We start from the raw sequence: 23,975 nt of genomic DNA on the forward strand, positions 1-23,975 counted from the left end.
TATAATTTTTCTTTTGTTTTCAGTGCTTCATTTACATTTCAGGTCAGTTGCTTATTACTTCTTCCATGCTAACTTGAAACAGTTATTTCAAGTAAAACATAATGGTTTGCTGAAGTTCAGGTGGTATTGCAATATAAGACAATAACACAAACAAATTATTAATAAGAATCAAGTAGTGCTGCTTTTTCACTTTCTGCTGCAAAGTTCCCAAAGGAATTTTGAAACTGGAGCCTGTAGCTATAGGATGCAGCCAGATGCATCTGGGAGATCTGTGCTGAAACTCATGTGCAGCAGCAGCAGCCAGAAATTACTGAAGAATTCTGGTCAGCCATCCTATCCTCATTGACTTGCACTGCAAGATAAGCAGGCTCCTTATGAAATCCTGGACTATGGCCACCTGCCTGTTATTCCCATCCAGCCAAAAGGAAAGAGGCTCAAGGGAGGCTTCTGGCCAGGAGCAGTGGTAGTTCAATGTGTATCCAAATGTGAGAAAGATACAAATGGCCAAGACACAAGAATACATGTTTTCATTTGCAGATGAGGTGAAACTCGGATCTTTTAGTGCCGTAATTCAGTGGGTCTAACTGAATTAGGGAGGTGAGCCCTGAGCATGGGAGCGTGGCTGGCTCAGCCAAGACTTTAGTGGGCCTTTGGTGCCCACCAGTGAGGGCAGTTCTCTGCTTGTGCCTCTTTCTGTAGCATTTAAAAATGCACTCGAGAGCACAAGGCAGGAAAACTTTAAGCACCAGAACTGATGAATTCATTGGTAAAGGGAGTAGGAAGGAAAAGGAAGTGAGGAGCTTCTCTTTGGGAAGAGAGCTACCATTTTGTTACCCTTGTTTTGTACCTTGCACAAACTGGGTTTGTGCCTAGGACTCATGGCCACTATTTTATCTGCAAGAGTAACTGAAGGAGAGGGAATGTGTGTACATGTTGTTGATTTCTAATTTGTTGCATTTCATTTATTCATTTTCCCCACGCTGAGAAACACAAGTAGTTTAAATGCAGCAACTGTGGTGACACCAGGAAGTAATTATTTCAGGAAGTTTGCAAAAGTGCCCTTATTAAAAAAATTGAGGTAGGTTGGTTTTGTTTGTTTTAAGTAAAACTACAAGAAAAGAATTGGAAAAGTGGGACCTTCATAGGATGCAGTACAGGATACAAGTAAAGAAAAAAATTATGCTGTCCCCAGTTAGGAGACAGTTGTCTCCTGGAAGAAGAAAAAAAACCATGCAAAACATGTTTGTGTCCCTTTTGGGGAACAATTCTCCTTCAGGCTTGCTGTTCTTTTAAGATTTTTTGTTTGTTTGTTTTTACATCACTACTTTACAGTATTTTAAAAGGGGAATATATGTCTGAAAGGTTTTCTTTCTAGAAAATCCAAAGAAAAAACTGCATCAGCAAATGGCTTATTGTTGTGTTAAAAAAAATGTGGTCGACATTGAACATTGTGAAAATCTAAGTATGACTGATCTGTATGCCAGATCAGTCCTAGTCCTGCAGAAGATGGACTGAGGTGGCTGTAAATCAGTCCCTCTTTCATTCCAGATACATCTGTGCAGTATGGGGAGAAGAATGGGATGGAAAGAGAACAACCTTCCAGTATATCTTCAGTAACTGGTTCATTTAAAGTACTTTATATTTGAGCTATAGATTTTTCTTGTTTTTCTCTCCCTTTTTTAAAATCTATTAATAGCAAAAAAAAAAAAAAAAAAAAAAGCCCATGTAAAAGTATCTTTTGAACAGAAATAAATTCTAGGATGGTAAAAAAAGTTGAGCCCCTTCCAATAAATGACTGAGGACAATGTAGGAGGCTGAAGAAGGTTGTTAAAGAGTATTTGGAGACTAGGAAAGTGAATGTGCAAATATTTCTGTCTTCTGCTGTAGCAAGACTGTGAATCCATTTGCCTGGTCCCTTCTCTCAAGCATGTAATTATTCCTTGTAGAGAACTATTTTTCTGGGATTTGTATGGTTATATGGATTCTTCTCCATTTGGAAGAATTTTGCTCAGTTAATTACATGAGTTATAGTAGAACAACCAGTGTATTTTCAGTGAAATCTGGTTCTAATATTCTGCTATAGCATCCTATGACTTAGAAACAATTTAAAACTGCAGTGTATGTTTTTCAGATATTTAGAACTTCAGTCATCACCTTTAAAGCATATATATTGTTTGGATGTAAGTTTTGGATTAAGGAATGTTGGATTGCTCCTATTAACCATCTAAAAAAGATTAGATCAATTTGAGCCTGAAGTTTTTCTTGCTATTTATGAATCAGAACAGTGCTCGTTTTTCTGTATGTCTGCAAAGGCATCCCAACTGTTTGTGTTCCTTTCAGGGTGCTGTACCACCAATCCTGGCTGGAGGCAGCTGAAGTGGGAATGTGCATAATGTAGTGAAGATGGTTTTCTGTTTCTTTTATCTATTTTGCTTTTCTGCTTTCTGCATTTGCTTCAGTGTTATGGTTGTTGTCAGCCTGAGAGTGGATAGCTTGTGGGCATGCAATTCTTACTCACATATCTGAGTTCAGTCACAGATAAAAAGATATTTCTATGAGAAAATGTTTATTGTAGTCTTGATCAAACTGCTGTATGTTCATTTTGATGGCTAATGATATCCAAATGATCACAGTGCAAACTGTTAGTTTCAGTCCCTTTTGATTTAAATTAGGAATGAAATCCTCTCTAATTCTGCCTGGTTGTAAGCAGTTCTGATACTTGGATAGCCTGTTTGTGTTGTAACCTGCCCTGTCCTCCAGCTGCTCAGGTCTAAAACAACCAAATGTTGTTCTGAGGAGGCAGACATACCTGTTACTGGTGATCCAGTGTTTGGGCTGAGGTTGTTAAACAGCAAATTCGCATTTCGTGAGCCACGGGAGCTGTGTGGCTGTGACTGCCCAGGTGGCCATGGAGCAGGAGGGACCTGTTGGGAAGGAGGCGCTATTGAGGCAACTCAACCCTGATGTCATACTCAACCAAGTAAGAATTTTTTAAAGATTTAAAGCTCAGCTGCACTGTCACCAGTCCTTTGGAATGAGGATCTCTCTTTTGGTTCATGCAGAACTGCTTGCTGCTAACTGCATCGTGTTAAAATGTCTTTGACACATCAGGGAGGCTTTGTCGGCTCTTTCTCAGTGATCAGACCTGGGAGCCTCTTTGGTTTGCCAGCCCAAACAATGCATGCAGAGGGCTGAAAACTAAGCCAGGTGTTTGCAACTTTGTGCATCTTTAAGATGCCGTTGACCTTGAGCAACACTTGTGCCTTCTAATGAGGCAACGAGTCATACCTGTCTTATCCCAGCCCTGCTGGACAGCGGCACAGGTGTTACAGATCATGCAGCTGGCTTCTACGTTTTGGGCCATGATTCTCTTTTGTCTTTCCTGGTGCGTGCAATGTAAAATGTTGAGCTGTCCTGTGGCATGTTCTGCAGCCAGTAGCTGCTCAGGAAAATGTCTGGAATAGCAGACATACTGCCTGTTTAAAGAAAGAAAAAAAGTGAATTAGCATATTGACCTTACTGAAACATGCAAATCACTTGATAGGACTCAATTTCTGAAATGAATTCCCATAATGTATGTATTAATTCTTTCAGAAATTATTAAAAGGATTTGTGGGATTATTCTGAGCTCAGCAATAAATGTCAAGGTTTTAACTGAGCAGGTGTGGAAACCAGCAATAGTTATGGATTATCTGAATAACCATGTCAGTGTTTTGCTCTCGGAAGGCTTTCTTACCCTGGACTGTATGTCGTGGTCCCCCCCCCCAAATATTAATAGCACCTTTAAAGAGTGCTCTGGTTTAAAAAAAAAACCCAAAACAAAAAATGAAAAAATACCAACATGTTTTAATTGAGAAACCCTCCCCAATTTTTGTATCCTTTTAGGTGATTTTTTTTTTTTTTTTTTGAGAAGTTAAGTTTCCAGCACTGCTTCAAAAATCAAAAAGAAGTAACAGCTTTTGAGTTTTAGAGGATATTGTGAACTCTGGTGTTTGTGTTGTCTGGTTATGGAGTTTGTCACACTCGGTAACTTAAAATGACTTGTATTTTTTTTAAATTTGAAGTTGTCTGAATGCTTGTTGCAAGTTATTGCATACTTGTAAGCATTATTTAAAATGCTAATAAAATTGAAGTAATTGCAAAGTACTTTAGGGGAGAACAGATGGGGAAACAGTGCTATGCCATGACGTGTTCTCTCTCTATCGTTTCTAGAAGTCGCTGAGAGCATTCTGCTTGAACCTCTTCTGAGCGCTCTGCTGTTTGCTTGGTGAAAGGACAAAGGACTGACAATAAGAACAGTGCGCCGCTATCTGCACCTGCCTGTCGGAGCCGCCGTGTGTGTCGCAGGTGCTGTGTTTATGCCATCACCGGGCGAGCAGACGAGACGAGCACGCTCACGGACCGGCCTTAGGAGCTGCCCGGCGCGGGGTGACGGCGGCTGCCAGCGCCCCGCGCCCACCCTCCAGCGGGGCCGGTGCGGGCGGGCTGGGCTGGGCGGGCACGGGGCGCGGCGAGGGGCGGCGGGAGCCGCCGGAGCCGCCTCCCGGGGCGGCCGCGGGGCGGGACGGGCCGGCCGCGGGAGCGGCGGCGGCGGGAGGGCGCAGCCGGGGCCGCCGCGGCCGCAGCATCGCGGCGCGGTGGCGGGGATGGAGCCCTGGAAGCAGTGCGGGCAGTGGCTGATCAGCTGCAAGGTGCTGCCGCCCAACCACCGGGTGACCTGGGACACGGCCCAGGTCTTCGACCTGGCGCAGACGCTGCGCGACGGCGTCCTGCTCTGCCAGCTGCTCAACAACCTCCGCAGCCACTCCATCAACCTCAAGGAGATCAACCTGCGCCCTCAGATGTCCCAGGTGAGGCCGCTTCCCCCGGCCCGTGGCCTCTGCCCCCGTCCGCTGCCGGTGTCCGCGCCCCTCGGGCTGCGTGCGGGGTCTCCGCGTGCTTTGCCTTGCGACTTCGGGCGGCGCGGAGCGGAGCGGGACCCGCGGGCTGCGGAGCGGGATGCGGCCGCTGCCTGCCTGCCTGCCTGCAGCCCGGAGCCTCCGCGCCTGCAGGGCGGTGAGCGTGAGTCGAACCCGGGCCGGTGCTCGCCCGGCACCTTCCCTGCCCCGTGCGGCCGTTCCAGCCCGGGCTCGGCGCGTCCCGGGTGCCGGGACGGGGCGCAGCTGCAGCGCCGGGCTGGCGGCTCCCGAAACCTCCGTGCGGGCTCGTCGCCCGCAGCGGGAGGCGGCTCGGGCGGGAGTCCCCCGGGCCGTGCTAAGGAGAAGTTCCCGCAGTAGTCCCAGGGTCACCATTTTAATCTGTGCGCGTTACTGTTTAATGGGAGCGGGTTACAAATCAAACGACCTCTTGCTTCTAGTTCTTCTGGCTGTTCCTAGGGTCCTTGGTGGGGAGGGAGGGCGGCAGAGGATGCCGGGCCGGGCCGGCGCGGCCGGGGAGCTGAGCCCGCCCGGAGCGGCGAAGGCAGGGCAGGGGCTGTGGGAAGCGGTGGGTGAAGAAGCCCTGGTAGCGCCAGTCAGCTGCTCTTCCCAGCTTTTTGTGACTTACAGCGGTGAGGTGAATGGAGAGGACTGATTAGTAACGAGAAATCTTGATAGCTGGCTGCCTGTGTAGTGCTATTTTTTAAAAATTTATTTCTGGCTTTTTAAGTTGATATTTGGAATCATTACTTAATGCCTAAGTGTAATTCCTAATTCTGCCCTGTCTTAAATGCGGTTTTTAGTTTGGACTGATGTTTTGTTACTGTGACTCATAAAGTTGGCTTCAGATATCGAGATAAGGTTATATTAATAATTTAAGAAGAGACTATATATACTTGACTTCCTGTCACTGCTTCGTGCACACCTATGCCTCGGCAGAGATGGTGGCAGCCAAGCAGATGTTGTTTGGAAGGAAACTAACTTCTGAGCCTGTCATGCGTTTTAAAACATTGAGAAACACATACACTGTAACATTTCAGTGTTGTCGTTCTCTTTTTGATTTATAGTAATAGAAATTGCCATTCACGTTTATGATCCTAGTAAAAAGCAGTGGAGTGAATTATACTACTTTGTCCAATTCTCTGTCGATGTTTGCTTACAAACCTACTTATTTTACTTCTTACTAATTCTCTCTTTTAGCAGCTATGTCTTACTACCAAGGCAGCGTTTTCTGGAACCTCAGAGTGCAAAAAGGAAAACATAGTTCAGCTAGTCAGAGTCAAAGCTCTGAGACCCTTGCACTAGATGTGAAAGGTACAAAGGCTATCTCCGTGTACTTGAGAGCTCAAGTGCCTGCTTGAATGGCATATGCAGAGGCAATACTTCATCTGAGTGATGGAGCACACAGGGTGGGCTTCTCTGAGTGGTAGAAATCCAGCTTTTTCTCTGCACCATTACAACTTGTGACTTTCAGCACTTGCTAAACCAGAGCCTTGGATTATATTTGTTTTTTTTTTTTAATAAACTAGAAATGCGTCATCATGATATTTTTGAGATGGCCAACTCATTGCATCAGCTTGAATTCTAGATTAATGTTTGTTATCTGGACCACTATTATTTAATTTTATTTTTGATGAATTAAAACCATGGTGCTCTCCTTCTGTCTACTGAATCTAAGTTATCAAAATGCTCTGTTGCCTTCTTTATTAGAGCAGTTTTGGGAATCAAGATTAATATTTATTTCTCCAAGTATGTTTGAACTACAGATTATAATTGTAGATCTTGGATTATTTACAGGAGTTGTCTCTTTGTCTGCTGTATGCCTGAGGTACCTGCACTCCACAGTGCTGCAGACAGCTCTCTCCAGTGGTGCGTTCTCTGGCCTACACTGATTTTACCCTTTAAACAAAGGGAACTGTTGCTGGATCAAAATCTATAATGGATAACTCTACATAGTGTTGAATTTACTGGGAATGCTACCTTTGTGTTCTGTGAGTTCAAGATTCAGTGATCCTATTGAGGTTCTGTGGGGTTTTTGAAAAGTGGACACCCTTTCTGCTGCAAATGACCACTCAAGTGTAAATTTCAAAATTATTGAAACTGAAATTCTGCCAGTTTCTTGTAATTTGTGGCTGAGACTGTAAAGAGCTCATAGTAATAACTTCTGGAGAAGTCTCAATGGCTTGAAGATTATTCACGTAGGTGAGATCTGCTTGGGGTTGTGCCCTAAGCTGTGAGTTTTGTTGGTACTTTAGTTTACTTGTCAGTAAACTAATTACTATTAGTAAACTAATACTGCATCAGAGCAGCATCATAAGGTTGCTGTATCATAGGATCTTGGGGTCTTGTAGAAGCATTAGCTAGCTCATCTTTCCTTGTGGGATAATGAGTTATAAGCACTGGAGGCAGAGCAGGGTTGGCATTAAGATGGGAATTATCTTGGCCACTGACTGCAGAGTCTGTCTGAAACTGCTGCTGTGCCTGTACTGCTTAGCTGAGCTGTTTGAACTTCATATGGCCCTTATCCCTCATCTTCTGGAACTGAGCTGCAGCTCCTGTTCTCCCTGATCTGATGTTGGTTTCTTCCACTAAGTCTTAGAATGGGTCAGGGGACTCTTCCTGCACCGTCCTTAATCAATGCAGAGACTGAGAAGGGTGGATGAAGGCTTCATGAATGGGCCTCATTGAGGGCAGACTGTTTGATTTTGGCCTTGTCTCTTACTGCAGTTGATGTTTGTCAGACCTTGCTCTATGAACCAGGTTTTCATGTCTTGGGGGCTGCTTACAAATGCAGCAGTTCCAAAGAAGAGGAAGGTGAGAGGTGGTGCCTCAGGCAGACCTAGGAGTAGGTGTCAGTTGTCTGATGAAAGTATCGAGTCTTTTCCATTTGTTACATATTTATTTTTTCAGAATAAATGTGACAGATCACGCATCAGTTATCAGTCAGCTTTGCCCGGTGGCCCTTGGTAACCCTTTATAAGCCACATCAAAAGTGCAGAAGGATTGTGGCTGATGCTGTGGTGCCAGATGCTGCTTTTTGGTGGAGCTTGATTCAAACAGGAGCACTGTTGCTTTGCTGGGGTAGGAGTAGAAACTGAGATTGATGCTCAGCATTGCAACACCACTGTGCTTGACCAGATGGCATGGGGTATGTTTTATGGGCTGGCTAGCACAGGGAACCACATGCCTTTGTCCCATCACCAGCCATGCACCTTGTGTCACAGCTGTTCTTTTGAGTGGGCTGTTCTTGTGTTTGAGATCTGTGGATTCTGCCCAAAAAGGTATATTCTGGATACCTTTTTGAAGAGAATGCCTGTACAAGAGAAATGTCTCAGTGGCTTTAGGCTGTAAAACACTGGGGTTTGAACCTTTTGAATGCTGGCTGTTTTCATTACGGTATGTTTATGAAAATATGTATATTTGGTTAGTGGAAGTTGTCCTTTGAAGAACAGAAGCTGATTCAGTCACTTACACGTTCCAGAAAGTGAGCCTCAGATATTAAAAGTATAAACCTTGCATATATAAAAGCTGAGCAGCATTGAGCCTTCTAGATTGTCAGCTTGGTGCTGCTGGGCTCCTGTCTGAGCAGCTGGTGTGTCTTGGTGTGAGATCCCCTGTGAAAAATTACACATGGGCTTTGTATGAGGTTGGAAATTCAGGTTCAGGGATATGCATGTCCAGGGATTTTTTTTTTCACTTTGAACAGGACAGGAAAGTGTTGGTTCTGTTAAGAGCTCTTGTGTCAAGGCTCAAACTCACTTTGATGTTTGAGCTCCCACAAGCTAACAACTTGTGTTACTTCAACCTGTGTGTGTGCCATCACAAAAGGAAATGTAAGAGATGGATCAAGTAATGCCTTTTGGCCTTTAACTGCAGGGGAGCCTGCCTGATTCAGTTAGTGTTGTGAAAGTGGTGTTATTGCAGGCACCAAACACTTCAACACCAGCTTCTGGGAATGGAGCTACTCATTGCTGAATGAGTAAGGGAGGTGTGACTGTTGTGCTGGTGTGTTGCAGGGTTCCCCTGAAGTGGAGCATCAGTCCCTGGTGACAGTGAGACAGAGGATGGAGCACTGAAGCTCAGTGTCTGTGTCTTCAGAGCTGTTCACTGTAGTCATTCACTTGCCTCAGATGCTGCCTCTTGGCAATGTAGGCTGGTGAAAGTAATAAAAATGGAAGTGATCCATAACAGAAAGTACTAATCCTAATGTTTAATCATCATCAGACAAGAATTTAAGTAATTTATCACCAGAAATGTAAAACCTAAACCAATAGATTATGATGGATTTGTAGATGATGTTATCTGTTTAATGCTTATCTTTTATCCTTTGCAAGCTAGTTTTGAAATGGTTTTTGCAAGGCATTTAGTTAACTTGTGAGAGATTGCTTAACAGGAAAACAGCACTTAATGCAATACTGCCATGGGAGTTTACCTAAAGGGGATGCTGACATAGATTAAATATTAAAAATAACTATTTCCTATGATTCTAATAAAAATAAACAAAATATCCCTCACTTAGTATTAAAAGTTCAAACACTTTCTAATTTTAGGGAGTTACTTTTTTTGGTGTGGCCATATTGTCCAAAGGAAGTTGGTTATCTTGTCATTCATGTCATATTTTGGTGTGGTAACAGAGCTTTTGTGCAGGAGTTTATTTTCCTTTATTCTGGTGGTATCAGGTAGTCTCAGGATGTGGGTGTGCTGAGTGAGGCAAACCTCCCTGTTTCCTCTGATACTTTCTCTGGCTTGGAGCTTCCCCATTCCCCCCAGCTGGCAACCCTGGTCTCCTGCCCCAGTGTGCAACCCCTCTGTAAGCCCCCTGCAGGGGGGTATGCTGTGTTTTCTTGTTAGGTTAGGTGCTAGGGTGTACCACAAAGATACAGTTTCAGAAAAACTGTGTTCATCTAAATGTAAAACTTCTTGGGCTTGAACAAGAGTTTAGAAACTGGTTCAGTTTTTGTCAGTGTAGAAACAAGAGACATATTTAACTGCCCCCTATTTTTGAAATCTTTGAATCTTACTGTATATTCATATACATTTAAAAGGATTTAATTATTTTAAAAATATTTTTTTTAACTTTTCAAGTGTTTTCAACCTCTTTGCTTACTTGCTGGTACTTTGGTCCACTTAACATCTTCACCACATTTAACTTTATTTCCATGCTTCATTTAAATGAAAACTACATTGGCCATAACATATATTATCCAGAAAATGTATATTTATCCATGTGTAAGTTATGTGTACATATGCATATCTTATACATGTTGGAATTGATAAAATATTTTGAACAAGTATTTGTTGAAAGCAAAACCTTAATATGACCTCTGTTTTGTACTAAGAAAAGACTGATGAAAAAGTAGTGACCTGGTTTTTCTAGGTAATTCTTCCTACTTTAAGAAGGTGAAGAAAATAGCTCTTGAAAACGGATGTAATGATTTTAATTGATTCACATTGATTCTTTTTTGTCGGGGGAAGGGAAAACTGCAGTGGTACTCTATGGTAAAGCTTATTTTACATGTTATGTTTATTGTACAGTTATTAAATGCAGCATATGCATCTTGCCAAGAGGTGTCTCAAATATTCCCTTATGCACAAAATTTTGGTGTGCTGACAGCTAGGTAATGCATTAATAGAAAAAATATTCATGCTGCTTTCTCACAGAGGCTGTAGCATCTGCCAGCAGTGGATGATATAAATTAATGTCTGTATGGCATGCTGCTGTGTCATGTGGGAACAGCAAAGTTCTTTTTGGAGCCTTGTCTGACAGGTGGGAGACCTGTGATAGTGGCAAGTTGAAGGACTACTTATGAAAAGAAACAAAACAAAAGGGTTAAAGATGAGAGATATGTATATAAAAAGTAGGAGGATATAATCAAGGGAAACTATTAACTACAGAGAATGGTCGGTCATAAGAAGTTAGGAAGCTGGTTTGAAAAGGGTATCAGCAAGCAAGACACTTCAGAATTTTGATATTTATCACAAGCTAAGTACAAAACACCAATCTGGATATGCTGTGTTATTCTTTAGTGGCAATGGATAATGGCTTTATCATTGCTGGCATGCCAGTCTCTGTTCTAACATGCTGCCTTAGGCCTGTGAGGTGCAGGAGGTTTATTGCCACGCTGCAGCACTGCACATCAGGCTGGGTTAGCAAAAACCAGCAGTACAGCTTGTGCATTGGGGAGATTAGAGGGTCTTGGATTTCTCACATGCATCTCTTTCTGCTCTCCTTTGAAGGTCAAAAGAGTTGATGAAGTCATAGTTGTAAAGGAAATACAGAGGGTGAGGAGAGAAAGGGCTGCAAGGCAGCTGCCAGGGGTGGGGGGCAGACCCTGCAGGGAGTGTGGTGATACATCCATCCTGGCCATGCCAGCAGGGACCTGGCACAGCTGAGCCTGGCTTTCACTGCTCTGGGTGTTGGGGGAGCAGGGTTAGCTGGGAGCAGCAGCTGGCAGGCTGGTGAGAGGCACCAAGGGCTTCCAGAGCGCAGTTTGGCATTGCTGAAATACAGGAGACCCTTCTGCTGAGGTCATGCTGCTCCCTGACTGGCAGCTGACCCAGAGGGGAATAGGACAAGTGTGTGTGGCTGCAAAGGAGAGTGCTGGGGTGTGCTCCCCTCTGTGTGCTGCCACATGCTGGGGGAGAGGGCAGCAACTGTCCACACCTGAGTGTGTCACTGCAGCAGGCAGGGTGCCTGGCTCGTGCCCTGATCGTGTGGCTGTCTGAGTACAGAGGAATATGTACTGTTTTAGTAGATCACTGACAGTTTTAGCTTCTTTAAGTTTTGCTTTATACAGAGGTGCCAGTTTTTGAACTTGTCCCCACAATACTGAAATTGTACCTCTAGTTCTTTAAAGACCAAATGGGACAAAATTGTCCATCAGAAACCTTTGATTTTTTTTTCTTCTCCTTTCTGTTGCTGTGAAACAGCATTGTGGTACTTCCATCTCCTTCCATAATACTTCACAGCAATGTTTAGTACTACCTTACATTCTATTATTTCAGTATTTCAAAAATTCAGTTTCACAGAGAAGTATGAATTGATGTGCTGTTTATCCAGTGGCTGTTAATTTCTTCCCTTGAACTTTTTAGTGTACTTGGCATCATCTGGAACTACCTTTTCTTTCCTCTTATTCTGCTTTGACAAATCATGTTTAAGACTTGAGGCATTGTGAAATACCAGCTGTTTGCTAAGACTTATGATGTGTGAAATGCAATCTGAACTGACATCTTTGAATTTTTATATTTAAGAGAAACATGTTCTCTCAAAGCTCAGTGAGTGCTACTGGCTTCAGTTCACCAGTGTCAAGTGAGAATATGTCTTTTGGAAAAATATGGGTCAATAACCCTTTCTGTCATCCTATACTAAATGTCAATAGTGAAGGTCTTGGTAACATGAAACACTGAAGGATGATTAGGAGGATATTTGTTTCTTTGTATATTCATAACATGAAACATTAGACATAAATTGCATACTATGGTGGTATTGTAGCAATTTGTATAAAAGCCACTGTTTAAAATGCTCTTGCAGACCTACAGGTATGGTTCAGCTGCCTTATATTACAATCCAAAATATTTTTGGCCTTTACTTTCATTCAGAATTTTATTTTATAATTGGCTAATAGATATTCAGTTAATCTGTCTGTACTTATTTTTTGCTCATTCATTCATTTCCTGAAACTTATTTTAAATCATAGAGATTATAGTTTGATTGCCTTGCAGAAACAAACAAATAACAAAAAAAAAACCAAAAAAAACCAAAAAAAACAAAAAACAAACAAAAAAAACCCCACCAAAAAACATAGAAAGCACATTGTTGCTATAATCAAATATTTTCTGAAAAAACCTCCAACCAACCCAAACCAAAAACACCCAACAAAGCAAGGCATTTTTAAAAGCATGTTTTTGACTGGTAAAGCTTAGCAGAACAAGATGATTTGTAATTCCAAAATCATTAGATATGCCTTTTTATCCCTGGTGCCATCAAATCTACCTATTTGTTTCTGAGTTGTATAATGGTATGTGCTGTATAATCTGTACTTGGGGTATTTTGTACCATTGCTTGTTCCTTCATTCACACTGTTTCTACATGGAAAGAAGCCTGAGAGTCAACTAAAATAGAATGATTAGAACTTGGCCCTTAATGTTAATTGTCAAAGCAGTCTGACTTCACTGTTGTGCAGGAAATTTGATGCTTTAAGAGATGACATGTTATTTTGCTTGCACACACTCAAAACTAAGATACTGTAATAATTATAGCATCATCATAGCTTGCCTAATTCCTTGTGCTCTGCTTGCGTCTTAGCAGCCAAGGTTTAAATTGGACTTATGTGCTTCAGTGAGTGACTTCAAATTCCCATCAACCACTGCCTCATGTAGCAGTGATGCCTTTTATCAGCTGATAAAAGGCCATGAAGGCCATGGTATTTTTCCCTCTAAATTGCTCAGGATCTATGAATAAGGATGTCTGATTCCAGCACAGAGAAGGTTAAAGGCAGATGGAGGACCACACCTTCTCTGCACTAATGTCCCCTCAGATTTTAGGTGTCTCTGGATGGGGGTATGGTGATGTGAACCAGGTTGATGGTGATGTTGTAACTTGAAGTGAACACTCATTAATCCCACATAGCTCTGTAGGGTTTAGATCAAGATTTGAATTTCTTTTTCCTGGAAAAAAAGTAGTGTGGGAGAGAACACCAGAGAGAATGTTGAAATTATTGCTATTGCCTGCAGCATCTTTCACTCTCAAAATAGAAAGAGTGAGACTCCCTGAGGTGCCCTTGCAGGCTGCTGCCTTTGGGCTTATGGTCAGTTGATGTGTGGTTTGTTGGAAAGGGATTTCTGCCAAGCTTTTAAAACCTAACTTATCTTGAGGCAGCTATTTTAAAAGCCTCTTCATCCTACTTTGTGGCTCAGATTTTGCATTTCACAGTAGTACCAGTTTTGCTAAATTGTGTGAAGTTGTGTCCGGAAATATTTAGGTTTCACTTTGTCTTAATGGTTTATCATCCATGTATGTGCACAAAGTGATACAGAGGGTGTCAAGTCGGATCACATTCTCTTCTGAACTGGGAAGTTCTTATTTTTAAACATTGTTGAAAATTTTTGCTGAGATTTGATTTCCCACTTTTTTTTTTTTTTTTGTTTTGTTTTTTTTTTTTGTTTTTTTTTTGTTTGTTTTTTTTTTTGTGTGTGTGTATGGATCTCACTTAGCTTTTTGGATGCTTGATTTGAAGTAACAATTTTTGGGCCATACCCCAGAGGGCTTGTTTGGCATGTGTGTGTGTGTCCTCTTAGCAGCAGTGTTTGGTTTGACTGAATTCTTAGAACATTTTTAAAAGTGCAGAACATGTTAAAATCTTAAGTTGTCTTTAACAGGTGTGTCCTGTCCTGAGGTTTTATGGGAGTCAAGTAGGGTTAACTTGAGCCATTATCTTTTCATTTCTGCCTGTCCTGATCTTCTTTTTCTCCATCTAAGAGGGCAGTGCAGATTTACCCACCACTGTGCCTTGATGTTAATCACTACAAGTAGTCATGAGAAAGTTATCCAGGGTCTGTGTTCACTGAGTTTGCATTTGTGGTTGGCAGCACTGAGTGTGGTGATGCATCTTCTCAGTGGATTGTGCTGAGGCTGCTGGTTTCACTGCAAGTATGCTGAACAGATGGCACTCTTTGTAAAGCTGAGGTTTAACTCCCCAATTGTTCTCAGTGATGCCTTCAAGCAATATTGTTGGTTAGAAGGACTGTGCCTCAGAAGGTGCTGGTAGCTACTGGTACTGTGCTGGTGCAGGGCTTATGAAGCTGTATGGAAGCGACTCCTGTAATCCTATTGGAATGCCTCTATAGTTTTATCACAGCCCTACAGTTTCCCTTTCTGCTGAAGACCTGGTAAAATGATTAGCTGAGATGAAAGGCTTTGTTGCCTGGGACACGTATCTGTTAATGTGGAGGGTGATGAGAGAGTGTGGATGTAGGGATAGCTGAGCCGTGCTGGGTACAGGGTGGGCTGCGCTTCATGAGAAGCACACTGAACGTATTTCAAATTTGTGTGTCTTCCCAGCTATAATTGCTCAGATTCATAGACCCCTGGGGAATCTGCTTAATTTAAGTTATCTGCTTTCTCTTTCCTGAGAATGTAGGTTTTTGTAGCTTGGAAGCCCCACAGTGCATCATGTTATTTCAAGAGTACAAGCTCTAGCAATATTAATGTAATGTGAACTATTATCTAGTGTTAAAAATACCTGCTATGAAGAAAAAAAAACCCCATTAATTTAAAAAAAGAAATTATAAATTATTTGCCATGACCAATGGGAGAAACATAGGCAAACAACAACTAATTAAAAAGTCCTGAAACAAGAGGGGGGATGTATTACACAACACTGTCACTTAGCACACCTCACCAGAAACAGGCCTGCGGGGTGGATCCTTCCATCAGTAGTGTTACAGTAATTGTGAGTGCATGTGGCCTCTGCTTAGCAGCAAAGAAAGGCTTAGATGTTCTTTTTTGGGGCAAAACTGCTCTCTTGGTGGGGTTTGTCGGTGTAGGTCTTCTAAAGGTAGTTGTTATATTAGTTAAGGACTTGTTCCTTCTGGTGCAGAAGCTGTGTCCATTTCCATGCAGTGGAATGGCTTTTTAAAAATGCTTGTCCAACTCTGGGGCCCAAAATGCAGGACCACAAATATATTTTGCTAAATGTTTAGGTTTGGAAATAACTCCTAAGTTATGTATCTTTTAATTCTGTTGAGAAACAAGTGATTTCATCTAACGTTGTGTCTAATCTAAAATTTGTGGTGAAGCAGTTCAGCAGGAAAATCAGCCCTGAAAATGCCATTATTGGAAGATGTTTTTAAAACTATTTGGAAAAGAAATTCAGCTTCTTTTGTTTTGTGCTGATGTATATTAGAGTTTGACCTCAAAATCCAGTGTTTCAATAAAGTCATGTTAAAGTTTAATGAACTTAAAATGCCTTTCATCTTGATTTGAAAGAATAGCAGAATTTGAAATGTTAGGGTTTCTGTAGAATATTTCATTTTCCTGACAGGTCTGCTAATGACAACCTTTTTCCAATCTTCCCTGTTTGTCATATTTTTCTACCTTGACTCAGGTGACTTGATGTCACCTATCAGAAACCCAGACTGTTCTGTGATTAATAAGAAGTACTGCTGTGATGGGTCTGGGGTTTTAAAAATTATTACTTTTCCCCCCACCTTTTCTTCTTGTCTATAATTCTCATTTGTTTTGATTCATCTCTTCTGCAGCTTGTTTGTGCTTGTGCTCTGTTCTCTCAAACTGGCCTGTATTACTTTCACCTTCTACGTTTGCCTTCCCCTCCCACTTGTATTTTCTTTTCCTGCCAGTGCATCTGTTTCCTCCTTCACTTCATTCCTGATGCTCTTTATTCTGTTCAACTGTTTCCCCTTCCCTGTTGTCTTCACTGTTCCTGTTGGCCTCATCCCTCTGCAGATTGTCAGAAATCTGTTTCCTACATGGTTAAGAGCTCATCTCCTCCGGAAGCTGCGTGGATGAGTGTGTTGGGCATGAAGGCTCTGGTGGAAGTTATGCTTTTAGGACCAGTGAAAAAGGGATTCAAGGCACCAGACAGTGCTTGACCAGCAAATTCATGCTGCGCTGTTTTAAATTGCTTTTCAGGGACTACTTTTGGTAAATGGTGATTGCTTTGCTTTCACCCATTATTTTAAAAGTTTCTGCTGCCTCCCTGTTGCAATCAGAGCTTTGCAACATATGTCAAGGTGTCCCCAAAATTGTTTTTCTACTTTGTTTCAGATAACTGGGCAGATCCCTCTGGTGGAGTGATGAGGATAAAAGCTAGTGCTGGCAGCCTGCAGGGTGAATCAGACTGGAAACTTGTTCTTTTAGAAGCACTTGATTCCTACCCTTGTCACCAACCTCTGGAGATTTGTGCCACCATGCCAGTGCTTAAGCTATATAATTCTGTGGTTGTGTCCTGAGGAGCAGGTGGGGATGGGAATGGTAGTTATTTTTAACCACTTCTCAGATTGATTTTTAAGGTTGCTTGCAAGGCACAAATAGCCAGTCCTGCTAGCCAGCACATTCATCCTGCATCTCCTTTGTGTTGTACATCAGTCTCAGTGGTTTCTGTGTCTTTCCAGTGAGTTCCACTCACTCTTCAGAGGCTGATAGACATGATAATTAAATTTTTGCTTCCCAGACTCACTATTTACATTCAACGTGAAACAACCATTACACTGGGTATATCTGTGTTGTGAGATACAAGCTGCTACACAATGATGTACCTGAGGGCTTAACTTCATAGCGAATAGTTTGTTTCTCCAGGTTTCTGTGGTTTTGCTTGTTTGCCTCTCTGTTGCTCTCAGTCTCCATAGGCCTGGTATAATTCAAGGAAGTTGCAGGCAGGAAGTGGGTGATGCTCAGCTGGTTATTCCATGGATGTGGATGTGCTGTCAATGAAAGCTCAAGAAGGTCAAACATCAGTGACCAGTAGCTGTTCTGTAAATGTGCACCTTTTGTCTTGGTTTGTTCACGTTATTTCTCCCCTTGAGGCTGAAGCAGTGCAATGTTACCATTTGTGAGTTATTTTTTAAAAGCTTCTCATGGAACTAAAAATTTTCATGCAGTTTCTTGGTTTAATGGAGAATATACATTTGAAGAGTAATTGTTGTCATACTCATCTCTTTATGCTAGCTGATGTTATGATTTCATATACTTTGACTTACTAGAGCAGCTTTAAACTATTTGTTTCACAATGAGATACTGATGAGAACTTAATCCAGGTCAATGATTTTTGTACTTTAGTATTGGATCTTAATCCAGGTCAGTGATTTTTTTTTTTTTTTTTTACTTTGATATTGGGTCTTTCATAACTTGTGAATAATTTGCCTCAGATACCCTTTCAGAACTGAAACATACTTCTATGAGGAAGTGGCTTCTGCTTAGTTTTCTAGTATGCTTTCCTCATCGAAGTTCTCATTGTAAAGTGTAGTCTCTTCTCCTGTGCTTCCTTTAATTTTCTTTACTGTATATAAGTGTGAGAATGACTTTAACTAGCCTTTTAAAATTTGTTCTACTCTAATTTTGTCATGTTCTTTTCCAACCATTGTAATTTCTGTCTTTTCTTATCAATTATTAGTGTCCCCAGTGGAAGATAAACTAGGGATCTTGAGTGTTTATAGATTTCACAGTGAGTACACATGAGGAGCAAATAATTTGTGTGGTGTGTTTTTTTTCTCTCCCTCAACTGGCTTTGAAATGGGTGCAATTTTTTTTTATAATAAAAGCTTTAAAGTTTTCATAACAGGAGTCACTGACAAAAATAAGTTATTCCCATATTGTTCTGTTAGGAGGTCCTTGGATTTCCTATACATGTTCTTGAGTGTCCTTTATTGCATACAAGAAATTACCACACTTAGTAGACAGTAACTTGATTTGTTTTGACAGATAAGGAAATGTGACAATTCATTTTTTGCTAGTTCTCTGCAGCTGTCAAAAAAATTAATCAGAAATGCCCTTGAGTGGCAAGGCATACCGGTATTGAAAAGGGAATGTCATTTGAACCACAGTTTATTGGTCCCCTTGCCATCCTTAAAGAGTCATTTTCCCTATGAATTACAGAGAGCAGATTTGTACAAACTTCACATTGATGGCAGGGCGTACACCTGACAGGATTTAGCAGATGTGTGGGCACCTTGTGTCTCCTCTGGAGAGAGGAGAGAGTCTCCTCACTGCCCTGAGGAGACTCTCGGAGCAGGTGGGAAGACTTGAGCAGAGAGGCCGTGGGAGAGTTTGTCAAGAATTGATGTGGAGGTGTTCATGTCCTGATGGGGTGGCTTCTTGCCGGTAGCAGATCTGGACAGATTTTGGTAGAGCTGTGAGTCATGTTCAGAGGCTCAGTTGGGTCAGTTGTGTGTGGCACAGCTGTTTTCAGCGGAACAATGAGTCACAGACTTGTGAGTTTCCAGTCCTTGCTAAAGAACCTACCCACATAGCTGCTCTTGTGGTTTCATTTAGAAATAAATGAGCAGTGCAAGAGTTTAATAATTAGACTGACTAGGTGAAGTACTTACTGTATACTGATTTCTGGGATTTTTTAAGAACACATTGAGAAGTGGCATGTTATTGTCACAAATGGAAAAATTCTTGCTTCTGAAAAAAGTGAACAGAAGCTGAATACAAATATTTCCTGAATCCTATGCCCAGAAAATTAGTTGCAAGGGTCTATTCTAATTGTTTTGCCTAATTACTCTCCTGTCCTTGTTTCACATAACCTCACTTATTCTGATCCATGAAAAGACTGTTGCTGAATATTTTTTTCTATCTAGTTGTTCACATTAAAGTATCATCTTGCAACAGATCAAACAAGTTTGTCTCCTGCTACATGCACTCCATGCTGCTATTCTGCTTAGCTGACTTAAAGGCAAGAATCAGCCTTGCAGTATTGTCGTGTCTATTTTTCTGAGAATCACTATTGTTGCTTCTCCAGTACTGAGAACCATCTCCACAGAGAGGCAGAGAAAGATCTGTCATTGTTATAAATTCCCAGTTACAAATTGCATATATATTGATTTTGTTTTTCTTTCTAATCTTGTCTCAATAAGCTATTATGCCTTTTAGACAATAGTCACTAATCCAGGATCATACTGTGTTTTATTTAGATTTCATTTTATCTGATTAGTCTGTAGAACAAAACAATACTAAACAAAACCAGACATAAAATGAGGTTTTCTTGACAAAATCTAGACATTCTTATGGCTTAGCTCCAATGTTTGCATTCAATATGTTATTTAAAAAAAATCACCTAAAGAACCATTTGTGTTGAAGTGATGTTCTGTTAGGCAATTAGTAAGCTGATGCTTGTGCAGAGGCCTGGAAGTATGTTACAGCAGCTGCTTGTGCTGCTTCTGTATGTGCTCTTTTGTATAATAGGTTAAAAAAAATATTTGCCAGCTCGCAGGCAGATGCTTTCACTGTCCCTGTGTTAGGTTGTATGTTTTCCTTTATGCATGCATCAGTGCCAAAACCAGTTATGGGTTACTGCTCATGCAGAAATTTTTAGCCATGACAAGAGTGACTGTTGGTTTTTATGTAGATTTGTGTAAATAGCCAGTATCTTGCGTTGATTTTGGCGTGTCTCTTTAAACTGAATGTTATTGATGATACTACATTTAAGATGACAGGGACGTACTTATACAACCAACTTAAATTGTGTTGTGCTATCACACACTGCTGCTAAATTACTAAATATTTAATTTGTTCTACATGCATTAGCATCTTAGATTTTAATAGGATTAATTTTATGAATAAAACAGGATCTAGCTCTCTTCACTAAGTTCATAAGACCAACAGAGCACTGAAGGAGGACTTCCCAAGTTAGTGCTTCTCAGGTTGCCTTGGTAGATTAGTTTTTCTGGCAGTCTTGTGTATGTCTCTTGTAAATTCAAGGTAAATGAAAATACAAGCATGAAACTAACAGTAATAATTTACACAGTCCTTCTTTCAGGACTGAGGGATACCTTTTACAGGTGTTTTTAAAATGCTTCAAGAAATTTGCTTTTCATGAGGTCACCAATATGTGCGCAGTGTGTTTCTGAAGTCATTCAGCTGTGAGTCAGTAGCATAAAGACTGGGATGAGTTCTTCACTTTTAAAATGATCCTTAACACAGTTAGTCTGTAGGCACTTGGAATAATGTGCCAAAACTCAAAGCACATTGTACTTTAATAATTAAAATTATTATTTTGGTGCAATGTTCTGTAGTTCTCTTCCCAAGGTGATTGCGTAGCAAGGGAGTGGAAACATCTGGTGGCAAGACCCTTGTACTTGAGAAGGTATTGGTGGCAGGGTGCCCTGGGTGGTTATTGAAGTGTGGCTTTCATCTTCTGCCCTGTGCTCTGAACAGCTGCTCCGGGGCTCCATCAGCACCTCTCCATTTTTGCAGCCTAAGTCACAGGAACTGCCAAGATACAGTAACAGTAAAGCTTCTGCCAGTATGGCTGGGGCCTTTTCCACTGCTGAAGGGTCTCATCATTGTGGCATCTGAGGCTTGGGGCTCAGGGGAGACACTAAGCTTGCCCTGCATCTTGGGCTTCATGCTGCTCTCCTGTTGAAAAGGCAGCTTTCCTGTGTGTTTTTTTATGGTGTCCCATGGACTTTACCTGCTGAAGACTGAGCAACAGGTCTTTTCACAATTATGATGGACTCTTTACTGAACCTGCCTTCATGTTGTTTATAATGAGCTGCTTGAAACAACCATCTATGTTATTGTTATTTACAAACAGTCTTCTGAATTGGATTGTAGAAAAATATGATATTAGTATCTTAAGACTCAGCACATAGTATTGTTCAGTAATGCAGATTTCTCACTGGTGCTCACATACTCCATGTAAAACCCCGATTGTACTGCATCAAATTGCTCAGCAGACTAAGAGTCTAGATGATGCTAAATTATACTCTGCTGCTCAGGTTTCAAAGTATTTGGTTTATTTACAATTTGATTATTTTAGGCTATTACAAATACTCACTTGTGCTCTAGGATTTTAATTTTTCTTCTTTTCATGTTTTCATAAATCTTCATTCTCATGAGACCATGCTCATAAATGTTTTACTCTGTGAGATGCCAAAATGGCATCCTTTGAAATGAAGTTTTGGACCATTTCTTTGTGTACCTCAGCTGTTATTTTGAGACAAGGTATCAGTATAATTTAGCTGTCACATGAAATGGGACACATACAGAGGTGACACATGAATTTCTGTGGGCATCCACTTACTTGCCTGTGCTGAGATGATCGCAGCTGTTAATTCATACTAGTGGAAGTAGGTATTTATGCAATTTTGACACATCTCCCACACAAATTTGTGTTGCCTTCAATGATGTGTTTCATTTTGGCAGACAGCTTGGAGTGAGTGAATGCAGCCTTTTAGACAGCAAGTGCCTATGATGGTGTACAAGTGGAATGTTTTATGTCCACTGAACCTTTCTTTCACTGTTTGTCAGTGTTCTTAAGGAAGGAAGCCTACTGCAGCTTCACAAAGATTTGTCTGTTTTTAAGTTGGTGTAAATTAAGGTTCTAAAGCTTATCAATTCTGTTACACTGATGCTTCACTTGATTCCCCTGATTAGGAAGGTTATGTGTCACTGAACAAATGAAGTGCAATTTGCCTAACACTGGCTGGATTTCAGAATGACACAGTGGAAAACAGTTGTAGGTAAAAAGATGTTAGTTTCTACATTTTTAAAGGTGTATTTTAATTGCCTTTCCCCTCAGAATTTTTGGAAATTGAGAACTCTTAATGGTTTTGTGTCCTATTTATCACAGGAATTGCAGCTGTAGATCAAACCACAGTTTCATCTACTTCACCACTGACATCCAGACCAGGTTCTTCAGAACAGTAGTCTGTTCCCGTGGGGAGCAGTGGAGCGTGTAGTACCCAGGGAATTTTGCAAGATGCATGTGCTGAAGCTTGTTTTGTGCCCCAAACATTCATTATGCTGCTATGTGTTATGGCTCGTTATGCCACTGCAGTCTGCTGCATAGGCCACAGTACTCCAGTAATCTGTAGATGTGGTCTAGATACAGATGCGGTCTTCTGTTTTAAGAAGGATGTAATAAAATGAAAAAAAGTTCAGACAAGGGCTGTGGAGGTTCTCGATTGTATTAAACAAGCAATAGAAAATGAACATTTTGTCAGCTTTTGGCAAGAGGCAACATAGGGAGGGAGACTGAGAGGCCTGAGAAAAGAAAACTATTTGCTGTCCTTTCCAGTGTGGAAAGGGGGTGTCCAATGGAAGTACTAGGTAGCACTTTAGAGATGCCAACTGTATGGCACTCAATGCAGGAAGGATGGCATTTGGTGGCAGGTCAATACGTTGAAGCTCCAGAGAACACACAAGGTGTAAAAATACTATACAGGAACAGAATTTTTGCCTCCAATCCTGAAAATTTACTTTTGGAGTTTGTTTTCCATTCATGGCCATTCCCACTGGTTTATGGTTTGGGCTTCTGGACTTACCTGTTCTACTTATTTAACTTGCAATCCTTGAGAAGTACTCTCTGAATATATTGGAAACCCCTGTCCTTGCCACGGAGAGTATGGTCTAATAAACTGCAAACCTGAAGTGACACACCAGCAAAAATAGAACAGTGGATTTTTAAAATAGGTAACTAGAGGAGAGTCAGATTCATATTGTGCAATTTGTAGAGAGCTGTACTTGCATCCTTAAGGTCTTGCTAGGAATTTATTCCATGAACTTAAGAGTTTGGAAAAGAATACACATATGCAATTCAAGAAAACATTTTAAGTATTTAATGAATCATGCATGTTACTGCTAGTGACTGTTAAGAATATTGTTCCTTCCTTGTGGAAATCAAAGACCTAGTACATGACCTGTATCTGCTGGTAAGAAATGGAAAAGCACAGGAGTTATTTGGGCTAGGTTCATCTTTAATAGGAACTGCCAACCCTGTGTAGGTCATCAACACCCTCCTCCCCTCCCCAGTTGTGTCGAATTTCTGTGCAGGATTAAGTGCTGACTGCTTTTGAGAGTTTAAGTGTTTAAAAAAGAACAAGTTAGTACATGTTAACTTAAACATGCTCTTGAACCCACACTGTAGGTGTTTGTAAAGGCATTACATAGTTGAGGTCCAGATCTGGCTTTCAGGGCCTATGTTTGGGGCACTACAGCCCCAAGTTATTCACAAAGAAGATCCAGTTCAGATGGTGAATTCAATGGTGCTTACTTTGAGGTGTGGGGTAGAAATAAGCGAAAGGGATTGTGGTTCTGTAATGGAGCTGAAGTCAGGTGCGGATCCCCCAGGGAAGTCTCTGCCTTTAGCCTCTGTGGCAGCTTTTTGTCACACCTTTGTAGGGCTCCTTTAGGCTCCCCCCAAAATTAATTTCCCTTGCACAGGTATAGGGAAAGTAAGAGGTCTTCTCATGTTATTGCACTAACATTAGAGACTTGGTAAAAACCAAGCACAGTCATGAATAAAAGATACCAAGATACAATGGAAGCAGCTCTTTAGTGTGCCAAGCTAACAATATGGAACAGATGTGTTGGGTGTT

General features: G+C 41.3%; 1 protein-coding gene across 1 annotated transcript in view; it reads left to right on the top strand.

The window, feature by feature from the left end:
• The first annotated feature begins 4,646 nt into the window (after positions 1 to 4,646).
• Positions 4,647 to 23,975, top strand: part of VAV3 (vav guanine nucleotide exchange factor 3) — a 149,122-nt gene continuing 129,793 nt past the window's right edge. Inside the window, exon 1 of the mRNA XM_053984649.1 lies at positions 4,647 to 4,850. Within this exon, the coding sequence (XP_053840624.1) occupies positions 4,647 to 4,850 (204 nt within the window). The remainder of the gene's footprint in view (positions 4,851 to 23,975) is intronic.

The sequence above is a fragment of the Vidua macroura genome, chromosome 9, assembly GCF_024509145.1.
Source record: "Vidua macroura isolate BioBank_ID:100142 chromosome 9, ASM2450914v1, whole genome shotgun sequence".
NCBI classification, from domain to species: domain Eukaryota; kingdom Metazoa; phylum Chordata; class Aves; order Passeriformes; family Viduidae; genus Vidua; species Vidua macroura.